This window comes from Aquarana catesbeiana, linkage group LG04 (genome assembly GCF_042186555.1).
Source record: "Aquarana catesbeiana isolate 2022-GZ linkage group LG04, ASM4218655v1, whole genome shotgun sequence".
In the NCBI taxonomy this organism is placed as follows: Eukaryota; Metazoa; Chordata; class Amphibia; order Anura; family Ranidae; genus Aquarana; species Aquarana catesbeiana.
In genome coordinates this window covers 485,196,144-485,214,015 of record NC_133327.1, presented here as the reverse complement: position 1 = coordinate 485,214,015, position 17,872 = coordinate 485,196,144, and the positions used below count along the sequence as shown (strand labels likewise).

At 40.9% G+C, this 17,872-nt stretch overlaps 1 protein-coding gene across 2 annotated transcripts in view; it reads left to right on the top strand.

The window, feature by feature from the left end:
* Positions 1 to 17,872, top strand: part of NLRC4 (NLR family CARD domain containing 4) — a 630,421-nt gene that overhangs the window by 280,008 nt on the left and 332,541 nt on the right. Inside the window, exon 6 of one of the 2 annotated variants that reach the window (XM_073627641.1) lies at positions 12,567 to 12,737. The exons of the other annotated variant lie outside the window; for it this stretch is intronic. Within the exon in view, the coding sequence (XP_073483742.1) occupies positions 12,567 to 12,737 (171 nt within the window). The remainder of the gene's footprint in view (positions 1 to 12,566; positions 12,738 to 17,872) is intronic. 2 annotated transcript variants of the gene reach the window in all.

The window sequence follows — 17,872 nt, the reverse complement described above, 5'->3', positions numbered from 1 at the left end:
ACGGATCCCACACCGTGTTAAATTTTTTGGTGTTATTACAGAGTATATAGGTGAATTTATCAATAATCATGATCTAGTTGAGTTTACTTTTAACCTGGTCAAGAGGTATTGTCGACTGTCTCCAATGCCTAGCAATCGTAATTCTCGCTGCCAACAATATATAAGTGATCAACTTTACAGATTTTTTGGGAGTTTCATCAGTTAGTTTGTGGAAAAGAGTGGCCTCTGGAGATCTGCAAATGTTTACCCCCGTTACCAAATTTATTTGATTGAAAATCCTAATCCAGAACCTAGTTACGAGGGGACACTGCCACCAAATATGGTGCATTGTCCCCAGCTGTCCGCATCGTCGGCAACAATTTGGTGAAGTGGAAGGATGCATTTTAGCTACCCTAGTAGGTACCAGGTATCAACGCAGGAGTTTTTTGTAGTTGGCCTCTATAAGGGTGGCATTGATGGAAATTTTGGATAGCTTAAAAAGGAATACCTTGCCACTCAGTCAAATCAAAGGAAAGGTCCAAATCCCTCTCCCACTGGTCCATATAAGTTTTGAATCTGGCTCAGTAAGAGAAGCATATATCACAGATATCTGCCCCCTCTGTAAGCCTCTGGCTTGGCACGACAACTCAAATGTTGTGAGTGTAAGGGGTCCCACCTTTAGATTAAGTTTAGATCTGGCGAAGGATGCAATTTGATTATATCGGAATATTTCACTAGGAGGCATTTGAAACGTGTCTTTAAAATGCTGCATAGCATATATCTGATCTCCATTAAGGAAGTCGCCAATTCTTAGTAATCCCTTGTTAAGCCACCACTGGAACAGTCGTGGAGTCAAGCCAGGTGGAAACTCCGGATTACAAAAGATGGGAGCTAGTGGTGTATGTGGGGATGATAAAGGACTGCGGTGGCATGTTCTGTCCCAGATTGCTAAAGAATGTGATAAAGCGGTGGATAATATAGGTGGGCGTATATGACTAGGAAGCCACATTAAGGATCCTATAGCAAAGGGATGGCAGGAGAGTGCTTCAATGGAGATCCATAGGGGGACTGAGCCTTTACCAGTGGTATAAGCTAGCTGGGCAATCTGGGCTGCTTGAAAGTATGCCTGTAGATTGGGAAGACCAAGCCCACCCATAGGTTTAGGTGAATAAAGCGTTTGTTTTTGTATCCAAGGCCCCTTGTTTAATGTATTTTTAATATTTAAAGCAAACTCACCCATCCATCCATGTCTCCATGATCTATATTGTTGAGAAATCACTTTGAAATATACCCCCTAGAAGCGGAGGGCAGGAGGCGGAGCCTAGCGGAGCAGACATGCATTGTTAGAGCTCCACACCGCTGAGGAGAGAAGAGAAGGACAAAGCGGAGCCTGCAGGCTCAAAAGGTATCCATTTGAACCTTTTTGCCCCTGGGAACAAACTGTGAAAGTTTGGGCAGGAAATATGGTACTGGGAGGAAACCGTGGCAGAAATAAAAATCACCTCACAAAGAGCTCCCAGGCACTCACTGCAGCTGAAGCAGCTCCAGTCACCTCACAAGATACAGCATCAGGGCGCTCTCACAGACAGAAAATGTCACAGCAAGACTCTCCATTTGAGTCAGATACAGAACAAATCCTCTCACAAACTTCTCCACAAGCCTCCTCAGTATCCCCAGTAATATTATTACAATTTGAAAAGATGCTTCATAAGGCTTTAAAACAAACCTCAGACCAAATAACAAAAAGCCTAACCAAAGAAATAAGAGAGCTGGGAAACCGCACCGCAGCCCTAGAAATAAAAATGGATGAAATTGAAATTACAACCCAAGAAAATATAACAGAATTGGAACAATTAAAAAAAGAGAATTTAATACTTCAAACTAAGCTCGAATATTACGAAAATAGAGCCAGACGTTCAAACTTGCGCATAAGGGGAATACCTGAAACTGTGACAGACCTGCAATCTACTATTACTGCTCTATTACAAGAACTAAAGCCAGATATCCCTATTGAACGTTTAGAACTGGACAGAGTACACAGAGCCCTCACAGCCAAAAAGAAAGATGGACCCCCACGTGATATAATCACAAAATTTCATTATTACAGAACGAAAGAACAAATACTAAATGCTGCAAGAGAAAAAAAGGAACTTAATTTTCAAGGACACAATTATCAAATTTTTGCTGACCTATCCCAACTTACTATTACTAAAAGACGATCCATGAAACCCCAACTAATGGAACTGCAATGCCACAACATTATGTATCAATGGGGCTTCCCCTTTTCAGTCAGATTTAACTACCAAGGTACAATTTACAGAAGCAGATCAGCAGATGAACTACAACAAACCCTTTTAAAATTAAATCTGACAGAACCCACAAGCAGCAACACTCCCACACGCAGAAGAATGGCATCATCTTCACCTTCAGGCAGCACCCAGAAAATTTCAGAACAAAATGGGAATCATCATTCTCACAAAAGAGGCCGTTATGCCACATCATCCATGGACCAAGAAGATTCAATGGACTGACATCCTAATTCCTGATATCTCTTCATTTATTATACTAAGAGATGGTTCTCTATAAAAAACCTATATTTATAACTGAATGTAACTGCATTCTGATAGTCACACACTGTGTGGGATCATGTTACATTCCAGTTATATTTCTTATTACTTCTGATTCTTATAGCCTTAGAATATATAAGTGAAATAAGGAAATTCTTGTTCAGTTATATATTATCAGGTAATAACAATAGATTTATTACTTTTTAGGACAAATATGTTCAATAATCCAGAAGTAATGGAAGCTTTTTCTTTCTTTTCTTAAAACAAATATATTATTACCTAACTAGTTCCTAGAATTATGTTTTTGTTTATTCTAATCTGAAGCAATACAACCTCAATTTTATGAATTAACATATCTAAACAGTTACATATGAATAAAATATGTAATTGTTTACTCTAAAAGGGTTAAAATCCCAAAATAATTCAAACTATCTTCATCAATACCAAAGTTATTAACAGTACCTTTCTAACTGAATTATTTAGCCTAGGGCAAGACTAACCATATACAACCACCCTGGAATAAATAATTTCAACAAAAACTATATTCTGCACTCCAATTAATGAAACATTATTTTGATGTCTTTTGACATAGCACTTCTCTCCTGTAAGCGGAAGATCTGTGTACCCCCATTAGCCCTCCTCATTCTCCCAACCATATTATGTGGGAGTGTGACGAAGGCACTTATTCCCCTGAGAGAGATATTTATTCTCTTTCACGGGTAAATTGTGATTACTTGCAAAAAATAATTTATACAATGTATCATCTAATCTCATATGTTTTTTGTTTACTCTTTACTCCAGAATTCACTGGTTTCTTTTCTATCTATTCATCTCTTCAGTCCACACAGGTTGATCTGCGCAGTCAGCTCTGCATAACAAAAAGTAAGTCAAAACTATTTGATCTATTGCCATGGCACCACTGAATATACTTTCCCTGAATGTTCAGGGAATAAATGTCCCTCAAAAAAGGACCAAAGCCTTCCGTACTTTCCATAACAAGAAGGCTCACATAGTATGCCTCCAAGAAACACACTTCACCAAAGATTCTACTCCAAAATATATTTCTCCTTTTTATCAACAAATTTACACGGCTTCTGCCTGTACCAAGCAAAGGGGAACTCTAATTGCATTTCACCGATCCACACCATTCACCTTATCATCAGAAATTAAAGACCCAGAAGGTAGATACCTGATACTCATGGGTTATATAATGGATACAGCAATCACGGTGATTTCCTACTACGCTCCTAACAAACAACCTACACCATTCCTCTCACATATATTACAAGTGATTAATACACACAAAATAGGAACAGTGATAATGTGTGGGTATTCGAACCAGGTCCTCCTCCCATTTCTAGATAAATCACCTTTTACACCATCCAAAATAACCTCTAGATTACCTTTTTCTCAACTTCTTTCCAAATACAATCTGGTAGATTCGTGGAGAGAAAGTAACCCAATGAAAAAGAAATTCACTTATTTCTCGCACCCTCATCAAACCTTCACCAGAATAGATCATATTTTTCTAACAATAGGAATGATACCAGAAATTATTGCATCAGATATAATTCCGATTCCGTGGTCTGACCATAATGCAGTATACACTACTATATCCTCAGCCATACCAAAAGCGCATGACCCAACGTTGTACTTACCGGACATAATGCTTAAACACCCACTACATCAGATGGCCATTGAACAAGCTTTAAAGGAATACATATCAATTAATAATACAACAGACATTTCCCCAATAACACTGTGGGAAGCTCATAAGCCTGTCTTGCGTGGTACAATACAAAGACAAATGGCACTATTTAAACGGGAACGCAAAAATCTAGCAAAAAAACTAGAACTCAATTTTAATGCAGCCTACATATCATTTCAAGATAATCCATCTCAGAGTACAAAATCTCATCTGGAAAAATCTAGATTGGAATACGATCTATTTCTCACTGAGTCAGTTGATAAATCCCTCAAACGCTCCAAACACAATTTCTACATGAATACAAACAAACCAGGTACATATTTGGCTCGGGCATTAAATTCAACTAACAAATCTTTCAAACCAATACGTTTGAAATTATCAAAAAATGTTTACACTTGTAATCCAGTTAAAATAGTCCATAAATTTCACTCACATCTCGCAACTTTATACAAGACAAACAATGAATTTAATCCTACAGAGGCTGAATCCTTCTTCTCAAAAATAACCTTACCTGAGTTATCTCAGAATCAAAAAAGCAGTTTGGATGAGCCTATAACTATAGATGAAGTTGCTAACGCCATAAAAGACCTAAAACTTAACAAAAGACCAGGCCCAGACGGCTACTCGGCTTTATACTATAAAACATTCTCAGAAATACTCTCTCCCATTCTCACTGAAACTTTTAACAAACTTCTAGATGGACATTCTTTTCGGCAAGAAACACTAATGGCAATTGTTTGTATGATCCCAAAACCCCTTTCTGATGATACTTCCTGTGTGAATTATCGGCCTATCTCTCTGTTAAACCTCGATATTAAATTATTAGCAAAAATAATAGCAAAACGCCTTAATAGCATTATAGGAAAATTAATACATAGAGATCAAGTAGGCTTCATGCCAAATAGACAGGCAGGCGATAATATACGCAGGGCAGTGTTATTGGCACATATTGCTAAAAAACGGAAAATCCCTTTATGTTTTCTATCTCTCGATATTAAGAGGGCATTTGACACAGTATCCTGGCAATATATGCAATATTCATTACAAAAATGGGGTTTTGGACCCCACTTTTTAACATGGATCAAAGCATTATATAAAATATGCTGGATACAAATCTGAAGCCTTTAATATCGAAAGAGGTACCCGACAGGGTTGCCCATTATCTCCCTTATTATTTGCCCTTATACTCGAACCCATGGCCCAATACATCAGAACAAACCAAACTATAACTGGCATTGAAGTAGGAGGTATTACACACAAATTATGTATATTTGCAGACGATATATTACTTTTTCTATCATCACCACAGGTCTCTGGTCCTAACTTAATACCAGCTCTTGATGGATTTGCAGCCCTATCCGGCCTTATGATTAATCCTAAGAAATGCCTAATGCTTAATATTTCACTCACAAACATGGAATTGATCCCGGCTAGGGCTGCACTCCCATTCACATGGGCAGAAAAATCAATCCCATATCTTGGAATTCATTTAACAGCATCTCATTCTAACTTATTCTCAACCAATTATCCTCCTATATTAAGACAGATCACAAATCTAATAAAACAATGGTCGCAACTTCCTTTATCCTGAATAGGGAAGATTAATGCAATCAAAATGACTATTCTACCCAAATTGCTTTATCTATTCAGAGTCCTCCCTATTCCAATTCCTTCCTATTTTTTGAGAATAGCACAAAAAAGAGCAACTTTGTTTATATGGGGCTCTTCTAAACCACGTATACCTATACACACACTACATCTTCCCAAAAATAAAGGAGGCCTGGGATACCCTAATTTTACTAACTACTACAGAGCAGCACATTTGGCCAGTCTGTCCAAATACCATGCAAAACAGGAAATCCCATTATGGGTATTTATAGAGGCTTCAGAAAACGACCCTCTATTAATATCAAATTTATTATGGCTTGATCCTAAAGACCGCTTTAAAATTCATAATCCCATAACTAAACACTTCTTATCTCTCTGGGATAAACTAAAAACCAAATATCAGTTACAATCTCCACACAATCCTCTCCTTTCTTTTATCAGAAATCCGGCCTTTTATCCAGCATGGATCTACCCAAATTCTTTTAAAGCTTGGACAACATCAGGCATTCAGACACTAAATGACTTCATAGCATCTAAATCATTCCTTTCATTCCCATCGCTTAGAGAAAAATATGATCTACCAAACTCTGAGATATTTAGATATCTCCAAATCAAAAATTTCTATACACCATTCCTAAAGGGGGATACACCATTATCCCAATTATCCATTTTTGAATCAATCTGTACAAAAGATCCATTTGCTAAAGGTACAATTTCATCACTTTATAATCAATTATATGGAGTAGCAAATCTTAATAGACCCTCTTACGTTCAGAGGTGGGAGGAGGATCTGGGACGAACTTTAGAAGACACGGACTGGTCTAACATATGGCTCACATCTAAGTCATCTTCACCCAACATCTTAGCACTGGAGACAAATTATAAAGTCCTAACTCGCTGGTATCTTGTACCCGCTAGAGTGGCAAAATATACACCTAATACCTCAGCTCTTTGTTTTCGAGGATGCCCAGAAATAGGCACATATTTACACATATGGTGGACGTGCCCAGTAATCCAAACCTTCTGGAAGGAAGTCTTCGTGATTGCATCTAAAATATTTAAAAAAATAATACAACCAGATCCATATTTAACTTTACTTAATCTAAAACCGGAATGGTTAACACTCTCTCAATTCAAACTTATGATCCAACTAATAACGGCTGCAAAACAAACAGTGGCCAAGGCATGGAAATCTCCTACATTGGTACTAGCAGAAACAATTCACAGAATGAATAATACAATGTCCCATGCTAAGATGGTAGCCATCGATCAAAATCAAATTCCAAAATTTGAAAAACTTTGGCATCCTTGGATAAAACAACAGTTCCTGTCAAACTTCAATGACTCTGTCCTGTTGCCATGGTAACAGATTAAATGACTTACAGAGACACCCATTCTAAGGCTTCAAAGAGAACTAAAAAGAATAATAAACTGACGAGCGGGACAACCTTGTGGACCATACCTCTACCTTTCAACCCTTTTTCTTCTTTTTCTTTCCTTTTCTCCACCTTACGATTAAAGCTCATTATCAGAATTTATTTGACCTATATACACTCTACTTGTAAACAATATGTATAGTAGGTATAAATCATTTAAATACCTACAAAAGTAACTAAAGGAAATGATATATATCTTTAATTTAGGTTTACGTAAACCCAATGTTTAATATTTGAAATTTCATGATATTTACCTATATAAACCCTACTGTAAAACAATGAGCTTACTTTATAGATCCTTGTAAACTTACTTTATGTATCTTTATAACATTGTATACTCAATAAACTTCTTTTGACAAGGAAAGAAATATACCCCCTAGCAGTGGCGGCTGGTAAAGTTTTAGGATGGGGGGGGCGCCAGACCCCGCCCTTCCTTTTTGACCCCTCCCACTTCCCATAAGCCCCACCCCTTATAGAATGCACCCACTCCATCCCCTGTATTCCACTTGCTTCCACCCACAGTGTTAGGAGCAGCCCCGGAATCACAGAACAGAGTATATCGCTCAGCATTACAGATACGGTGTATAGATCAGCACCACAGATATGGTATATAGATTAGCACCACAGATATGGTATATAGATTAGCACCACAGATATGGTATATAGATTAGCACCACATGTACGGTATACAGATCAGCACCACATATACAGTATACAGATCAGCACCACATATACGGTATACAGATCAGCACCACAGATAAGGTATATAGATCAGCACCACAAATACGGTATATAGATCAGCACCACAGATACGGTATATAGATCAGCAGCACAGACACTGACACACTGACAGCATGACAATCCCCCCCCCCGACACTCCGTTCACAGCACCCCCCCGCTTGACGGATGGATTGCGGGACACCCCGCTCACAGCACAATCCCCCCTCAGTTTACACAATCCCCCTCCCCCAGTCTGCACAATTACCCCAGATTTGGGCATCCCTAGGATAGGAAAAGACAGCTACTTTTGGTCAGAAAGGGTATTAAAAGAGATTAATATAGAAAAATAATAATAAAGTATCAAAATTTTATTATGGTTTAAATACCAGAAACATCAATAAAGGTTGTGAGTTACTTTCCATGTCTGTTAGCAACTACAAATCTTTAAATGACACATCATTAAAAAAGGAAGATACATCAAATGTGTATTATATACAATGTATCAAAATCACAGATGACAGGTCTATAGACTAACAATACACACATAAAACAAATAACACATAACATACAGTGCAGGCGCCTGAAGTGATCCACTTCTGCCTAGCAGTCCCAGTGGCAAAATGCCAGTATAGTCACTTCAAAAACCGAATTAAATGAATTAAAACGGGAGTGCTGTGCAGGAGTGGTCCCCGGGGATATAATTATTATTGTTCTTTAAAGTTTGCTGAATAATGGGAGTCTTAATGTGATATGGGGGGCGGTAAATGGGGCGGTAATAGAGTGGTGAAAGAACCTGTAATGTCTAGACCTGTGTATGTCCCGCAGATAAATATAGAGAAGGTCCTCCTTAGTTATTCCATTGATTTTGGTACAATCTAAATATGGATATACTAGGGATTGCACAGGGTACAAGTCACAGTTCCAATCAGGTAGGTTTGGCTGTTGTTAAATATGCTTAGGTGCATATGATTGTGCATATGAGTGTTCAACGATAGTAATAAGGTAAACCTGATAGTCCGTTGTTTCTCAGATCTCCCTAAGACGTACCTTTACCCGCTGAACATGTTAACTTTACTAGACATTTCAATCACATTGGTAAAGATGGGGTACTGTGGGACAAGTAAAGTAAGTATCTGTTGGTACATTACCACCTTTATTTCTCATGTGGACTCTGACAGGCTTCTTATCTTTCCCGGCTGTTAGTGTTTGAATAATGAAGCAGCTGATGGAGAGTGTTGAATCACAGGTACGGCAGCCTTGCATACACGCTGCGCTGAATGGTTTGTCTCTTCATCCTGCTGCATTCAAAAGCCGCTCATTCCTATATGGATCAGATGTCCTACTTGTAAGGTGGTTAGTCGTTCACTGTCCCACTGTTCGCCCTTTTAGTGATGATTTATAGCTTATGATAAGCTCGCTTGCCGTTCCGCTCACTCTGTCATCTCATATAGGGTGATTCATTGCTCCCCCATTCCTCCACTACAGCGCGGTACCTCGGGGGTCACTGACACGGCAGCCCTGCATCTAGCTTAACGCCAACGCGTTTCGCAACATGTGAGTCACGTAGCTTCGACTGGGCTTGAGCTACGTGACTCACATGTTGCGAAACGCGTTGGCGTTAAGCTAGATGCAGGGCTGCTGTGTCAGTGACCCCCGAGGTACCGCGCTGTAGTACCAAAATCAATGAAATAACTAAGGAGGACCTTCTCTATATTTATCTGCGGGACATACACAGGTCTAGACATTACAGGTTCTTTCACCACTCTATTACCGCCCCCCATATCACATTAAGACTCCCATTATTCAGCAAACTTTAAATAACAATAATAATTATATCCCCGGGGACCACTCCTGCACAGCACTCCCGTTTTAATTCATTTAATTTGGTTTTTGAAGTGACTATACTGGCATTTTGCCACCGGGACTGCTAGGCAGAAGTGGATCACTTCAGGCGCCTGCACTGTATGTTATGTGTTATTTGTTTTATGTGTGTATTGTTAGTCTATAGACCTGTCATCTGTGATTTTGATACATCGTATATAATACACATTTGATGTATCTTCCTTTTTTAATGATGTGTCATTTAAAAATTTGTAGTTGCTAACAGACATGGAAAGTAACTCACAACCTTTATTGATGTTTCTGGTATTTAAACCATAATAACATTTTGATACTTTATTATTATTTTTCTATATTAATCTCGTTTAATACCCGTTCTGACCAAAAGTAGCTGTCTTTTCCTATCCTAGGGATGCCCAAATCTATGGACCTCCCAAGGGATAGATTCTTTTTTCCATATATGCTATAGGCTACGGCCAGAACCCCCAATTTGGAGGAGTGGTAGAGAGCAAACCTTTTATTTTATTTTATTTAAATAAACAACAAAAAGTGAACAAGAACATGGTCTCTTTTGCAGTTTTCTGCAGTTTCTAGCTGCACAATTACCCCCCCTAGTCTGCACAATCCCCCCTATCCCTAGTCTGCACAATTACCCCCCTCCCCCAGTCTGCGCAATCCCACCTCCCCCCAGTCTGCACAATCCCGCCTCCACCCAGTCTGCACAATTACCCCCCCAGGTGTGCACAATCCCCCCAGTTTGCACAATCCCTTCTCCCCCCAGTCTGTACAATTACCCCCCCTCCCCCAGTCTGCACAATTACCCCCCCAGTCTGCACAATTACCCCCCAGTCTGCACAATCCCCCTTCCTTCAGTCTGCACACTTACCCTCCCAGTCTGCTCAATTACCCCCCTCCCCCAGTCTTCACAATTACCCCCCCACCCTCCAGTCTGCACAATTACCCACCCCAGTCTGCACAACAGACTGTCACTGAAACACTCTGAGGCCCGCGGCGGTTTACATACCGTTAGAAGCCACGCCACTGCGCCAGCAATGCTCAGCTCAGGAGGAGTCAGTCAGGCCTGCACTCCAGTCACCACGCGCCAGTCCGTCTCAGTCCACTCACTCCACAAAGTGAGCCGGGAACCTGGAAGTGACGCAGTGACGCAAAAAGCACCGCCCACCGTCCTCCGGTCTCGGCCATTGAAACAAAAGAATAGGAGCAATGGCAAATCACTGGAGAATGGGGGAGTGTTTGCAGCCCCGGACACTCCCTAAACATGGGCAAATCAACTTCCCAGCTTGCAATCAGCTGATTGCAGGCTGGGAAGCTTCCCATAGACCACATGTCCGCCGCCCGGTCACTCTTAAAGTGACATTTTTAAAAAATTTTTTTTAAAAGATTAGGGGGGCAGCGCCCGAGTGCCCCCCCCCCCCTAGAATTTCTAGCCACAGCCATCTTGACTAAGGGCAGATAATTCATGTAGCATTTACTTCTTGGAATCCCTCCGCTCTTAGCTAAGGCATGCAGGCAGAATAGTGTGCTTAGCTGAGAAAGCTCCTCCAGATTTAAGAAGATAAAATGCCCATTAAGACTCCTGGGATGTAACACATTTTTTTGGCCTTGGCCAGAAACCAGGAAGCAACTGAAAAACGTAAAAAAAAAATAATATACCTTCCTATCTATTTACTAATGCTAGCAGCCTAAGGATTAAAAATGGTGTAATGTTGATTGAGAGAGTTTATTTCCGCTTTCAATTAAGAATGTGACTTATACTGTATTGTTGCATAGTTTTTAACCTTGAATTAAACTGCAAATATTGGTTTACTTTCACCAAGACTCCAAGTTTCAATTTGTTTGCTTTAATTGAGCCCAAAAGGATTTGCTTCCTAATGCAGTGTATTGCAGTCTGGTAATTTTGGGTCCTCCCGGGTAGCATTGCAATGCAACTGAACCACTATATACCATATTTATCGGTGGATAACACGCACTTTTTCTCCCTGAAAATAGGGGGCAAATCACGGGTGCGTGTTATACGCCGACAGCGTACCTCGGAGGGGAAGGAGGGGGACGAGCTCCGCTGGAATTCACTGAGCCGTCATCTCCTCTCCACTCGGCTTTTACTCAGCTCTCATGTCACACACACAATCCCGCCACCGGCATTGGACCAGTATTCTGTCTATCACAGGAGCGGAAGCAGGACTGTGTATGTGACTGCCGACTGGGAGCCGAGTAAACAGGAGATGACGGCTTGGTGATTTCCTGCATTGAGAGATGGTGAGGCTTAATCAGTCAGCTGCATTGATGGGGGAAATGGGCCCAGATCAGGCTGCAGATGGGCACATATCAAGCTGCACTGAAGCTGCAGATGGGCACAGATCAGGCTGCATTGATGCTCACTGACCATTATTTTGCTTCAAAGTGGTTCATTTAAAAAAAAAAAAAAAATTCCTGAAACGTCCCTCTTAAATTGGGGTGCGTGTTATAACGCCGATAAATACGGTAATTTTTTTTCATGAATTAAATATATTATTATTATTATTATTATACAGGATTTGTATAGCGCCAACAGATTGCACAGCGCTTTTACATCATGAGGGCAGACAGTACAATTACAATACAAATATATTTGTATTTTATTTTTAATGTATTAAATATGTTTTGCACATAATATTAATGTCATTATACATTTCCCTAATCTATCTTTAGCCAGTAGCATACAGTGTTTACGTGAACTAAGAATTCTTCAGCTCTCAGATGTTCCCAATATTTTCAATGGACTTGAGCACATAATAGAATCATTTTCAAACAACTGCAACCAAATAAAAGAGCTTCATTTAAATAACTGCTGTTTGACTGCAAAGGCTGTGAGATTTCTGAGTAAGTACTGGAGCTGTTTCATAGTACATTCTTTTACTGATAGATCATATGCTATAGTGACAAACCATGGCACATATTAACAGATGCATAAACCACACGGACCATAACACAGCGGATCATTTGTAGAAAGATGATAAATTGATCATATAAACCTCCATCTAATTGTATACTTATGTCTAAAATAGGGGGCACAAAGTATTCATTTTGCCATTCACCAAACATTTAATTAGGATGAATCTTTCATTGCATATTAATACACACCCACTAGAAACAATTACCTGCAGTGAATGTTTGGTGAATTCCAAATTCACTGCTTATTAAATCTGCTCAATTCAAATGGGCATAAGTTGGTACAATATACGCTTATGAAAAGTGTTAACTGGCACTCAATTTTCTCTTTACAATGTAGCCAGGTCCCAAACCTTTTTATTTTTATTTTTTTTGCAAAGCACTGGAACTAAAAAACTTGATTTGTTAACAGCCCATATGCATGCTTAACCTAAGATAAATGACAAGACCCTAGATTGCCTACACAATTTGTAATTATAAAAGTGAAGTATGAATTATATTTGGTCAATCTTACCCCACTGGAATGTCAAAAGTGTCCAACTGTTTGCCAACATTTTCCTATAGTTGAAACACACTGCAGCCAATTGGGAAGTAGCAATTATGGTGGATTAAAAAGTCAAAAAACATCCAATAAGAAACTGTAATAAAAATATGGTCCCAATATAATAAAGTGCTCTTGTGCTCCACTCTTTCTATAAGTGCTGAAGTGCTCCAAGTAAACTAATTCCCTTATGTGACACACACCCCTCATGTATCCATACTCACCAAAAATAATGGACCCCCAGCTTTTCAGTCTGGAGGTCAGATAAGCTTTGATCTGATAGGGAATGGTGGGTTACAAGTGTCCAGTAAAGATCTCCCTAGCATGGTTCTAAGAAAAAAATCTGAGATGCTCACCAGGCTCACAATTAAAAAAAGGGGACCAATAGTGAAGTACTGTATGACTAGTATTTAATACGCCATAATAAAATTGTACTTACAGGACAAACAGATAAAAGCAGGCTTGTACACAATAAATGGTCTTTGCCGGGAATGCCATAGCCAGCATATGCTTTCAATGGCTGCCGGAAGTGACGTCGTTAGGACTCGGAAATTGCATCAACGCGTTTCACCCTCCCACAATGCGTCATCAAGGACCTAATTTCCGGCTAACGAAGACCTGGAATTTATACCTGAGGAAAGCGGCCTCCCTTCCAGGAGCAAATAAGATTTAAGTGGCAACCATTTTAGGTACCATACCATAGATACCCATTCAATACTGAAAATTACATAAGTCCCAACAGTGTCAATTCCACCAGCTAACTTTAAAACTTAAAAACAACGTTTATTACAATATTATGACAAGATGAAGTTCTACCTAATATACTCTACAAAACAGTATAAACTGATTATTTGCAAACTTGTAAAAAAACTATGTAAAAATATGAATAAAATAATAACTTTAAAATGAAAATAAATATTAAGAAAAAAATTACATAAAAATATGAAATAAAATGAAAACGAAAAATAAAAATACAATTACAATTAAAATGAAAATGAGAAATAAAGATGAACATGTTTCACCAATTTGAAAGAAAACAATTCAAGTGAAATTCAATATTCAACCCCCGAATGGCTCATAGTTCCCAAACGATGGCGGATGATACTAAGCTAAGCAGGGCAATAACTTCTCCGCAGGATGTGGAAACCTTGCAGGTAGATCTGAACAAATTAATGGGGTGGGCTACTACATGGCAAATGAGGTTTAATGTGGAAAAATGTAAAATAATGCATTTGGGTGGCAAAAATATGAATGCAATCTACTCACTGGGGGGGAGAACCACTGAGGGAACCAAGGATGGAAAAGGACCTGGGGGTCCTAGTAGATGATAGGCTCAACATCAAGGTGCTGCTAACAAAGAAAACAGAATATTGGCATGCATTAAAATGGGGATTAACTCAAGAGATAAAGCAGTAATTCTCCCACTCTACAAAACTCTGGTCTGCTCGCACCTGGAGTAGGCTGTCTAGTTCTGGGCACCAGTCCTCAGGAAGGATGTGCTGCAAATGGAGCGAGTACAGAGAAGGGCAGCAAAACTAATAAAGGGACTGGAGGATATTCGTTATGAAGAAAGGTTATGAGCACTGAACTTATTCTCTCTGGAGAAGAGACGTTTGAGAGGGCATATGATTTCGATTTACAAATACTATACTGGTGACCCCACAATAGGGATAAAACTTTTCTGTGGAAGGGAGTTTAATAAGATGCGTGGCCACTTATTAAGATTAGAAGAAAAGAGGTTTAACCTTAAACTGCATAGAGGGTACTTTACTGTAAGAGCGGCAAGGATGTGGAATGCCCTTCCACAGGCGGTGGTTTCAGCGGGGAGCATTGAAAGTTTAACCACTTACCCACTGGGCACTTAAACCCCCTTCCTAACCAGACCAATTTTCAGCTTTTGGTGCTCTCACATTTTGAATGACAATTACTCAGTCATGCAACACTGTACCCATATGAAATTTTTATCCTTTTTTTTTCCCACAAATAGAGCTTTCTTTTGGTGGTATTTAATCACCGCTGGGTTTTTAATTTTTTGCGCTATAAAAGAAAAAAGACTGAACATACTGTAAAAAAATGCATTTTTCTTTGTTTCTGTTATAAAATTTTGCAAATTAGTAATTTTTCTTCATAAATTTTGGCCAAAATTTATACTGCTACATATCTGGTAAAAATAACCCAAATTGTTGTATATTATTTGGTCTTTGTGAAAGTTATAGAGTCCACAAGCTATGGTGCCAATCTCTGAAAATTGATCACACCTGAAGTACTGACGGCCTATCTCATGAGACCCTAACATGCCAGGAAAGTAGAAATACCCCCCCCCCCAAATGACCCCTGTAACGACACCCCGAGTATGAAAGGGGTTAAAGTCGTTTAGGACATTTCATACCCAAACACAAAGGCAGCTACCGAACACTCCAATCAGCCGAACAAGGAACCCATACAAATAATCCACCCCAAAAACAAGACACGGCTCTGTCTTCAGGTTTCAAGCAGGAATCAACTCATTTATTATAACACCTGAACACAACAGATAAAATAACTCAGAGACTCTTCCCCTCCCACCCTTGGAAAAGAGGGCGGGTTAAACTGTCCAATGACAATGGACACACAGGTCAGGTGTGTTTAACATCTCATCAGTACACAGTGTTAGCAGGGAGAGCTGTTGGAAGAATCCCCCCTCCCTCCAATGCAATACACATCCTGTGATCCAAGACAGACAACCATAATAGAACATTGGAATACAGCCCCACCCAAAACTAGCACAGCAAACAGTACACAACACAATGAGACAGCACACATTATATATACACACATATACAGCATTGAGTCTCTGACTAGCACAGATCATAGTGGGGTTCTCATTCACCCTGTGCCCCTATTAGTGACTCCCATCACAATGGCATATCCAGGGTTCCCAGAGTCTGTGTGTCTTGGGGGACATGGACCTGAATCTAAAGTAACGCCACCTCCAGGGTCCCCAGGCATACAGCTCACAAAGAGCACCGTCCCCCCAAATGCCAGGGCCCATAATCGGTTTTCAGGAGGCTGGCATTCAGTCCCCTCCAAAAGCCTCTTTTCCGGCTAGGTCTGTCACATTTCTCCCCTTTCGGCAGGAGACTAACACAGGTGGAGACCGCAGATGGTTGACTCCGAAGTTAGTCAGTAGTTCCAGTCCTCTAATGCTGGTATCCACACCGTACCCCTAACAAATTGTTCCAAACAGATCATTACTTACCCAGCCAATCTCTGCCTCTCTCGGAGAACACGCCCACCGCTGGGGAGAGGCCTGGACTGGCCCTTCTCCCTGTAGTCTTTTCAGCCGCTGGAGAGAAGACAGGGTGACTGGGCTCACGCCATCATGCTGTTGGGGATCGGGGCACGGGTAGTCACTGGGTTGGCTTCAGTGGGGCCTATCGGGGCGTAAGCAGAAATGAGGGGGGCCAAATCATTCCCCAGTAGTACATCCGCTGGCAAGTCCTTCATCACCCCCACATTCACGTGTCCCGAACCAACCCCCCAATCCAGGTGAACACGGGCAACGGGTAGCCGGAAAATGGTGCCTCCTGCTACCCTTACGACTACAGTGTCCCTGGTGTGTTGGCTCTCTGGGATGAGGTTCTTCCGTAGTAGGGTCATGGTGGCGCCAGTATCACGTAGGCCATTGGCTACCTTTCCATTAACCCGGACGGTCTGCCTGTGTTGCTGCCGGTTGTCCTGGTTAGCTGCTTGTACTAGATCAGCCTAGTGCAGGACGCCCCAACGTTCTTCCTCCTTAATGCATTGAGCCGCAGGCATGGATGTGCGGGGATTCCCCCCTGCTGGCTTTCTCCACGAGTGGGACTGCCTGGCTGGATTCGACGGACAGTCTGGCTTTTTGTGCCCTAGCTGCTTACATCCGAAACACCTGAGGGGTTGTGAGTAGTCCTGGGAGTTGAACCTGGGCTGCCGAGAATAAGTGGCCACTGGAGGTGGTGCTGTAGGGAGGTACAACTGTGGTTTGTAGGCACCAGCTGGAGGGGGTGCCGCTGATCGATAATTCACCCGAGCTGTTGTCTTGACCACATGGTTATCCAGTTTGCGGGCGTCTGTGTATTCATCCGCCAGGCAAGCTGCTTCAGACAAGGTGAAAGGTTTTCGGTCCCGTCCCCACTCTCTGACTTCTGGGGACAGCTTGTCAAAGTAGTGCTCATACAGGAACAGCTGCAGCACCTCTTCCCCGGATAGTGCTTGGCATCCAGCGACCCAGTGGGATGCCGTGTGGTGTAGGCGGCATGCCCACTCGGTATATGAGTCCCCAGTTTGTAGCTGTCCTTCTGGGCTGTGGGAATGATCCCGCTGCTTGCCACCAGTGTAACGACACCCTGAGTATGAAAGGGGTTAAAGTCGTTTAGGACATTTCATACCCAAACACAAAGGCAGCTACCGAACACTCCAATCAGCCGAACAAGGAACCCATACAAATAATCCACCCCAAAAACGAGACACAGCTCTGTCTTCAGGTTTCAAGCAGGAATCAACTCAT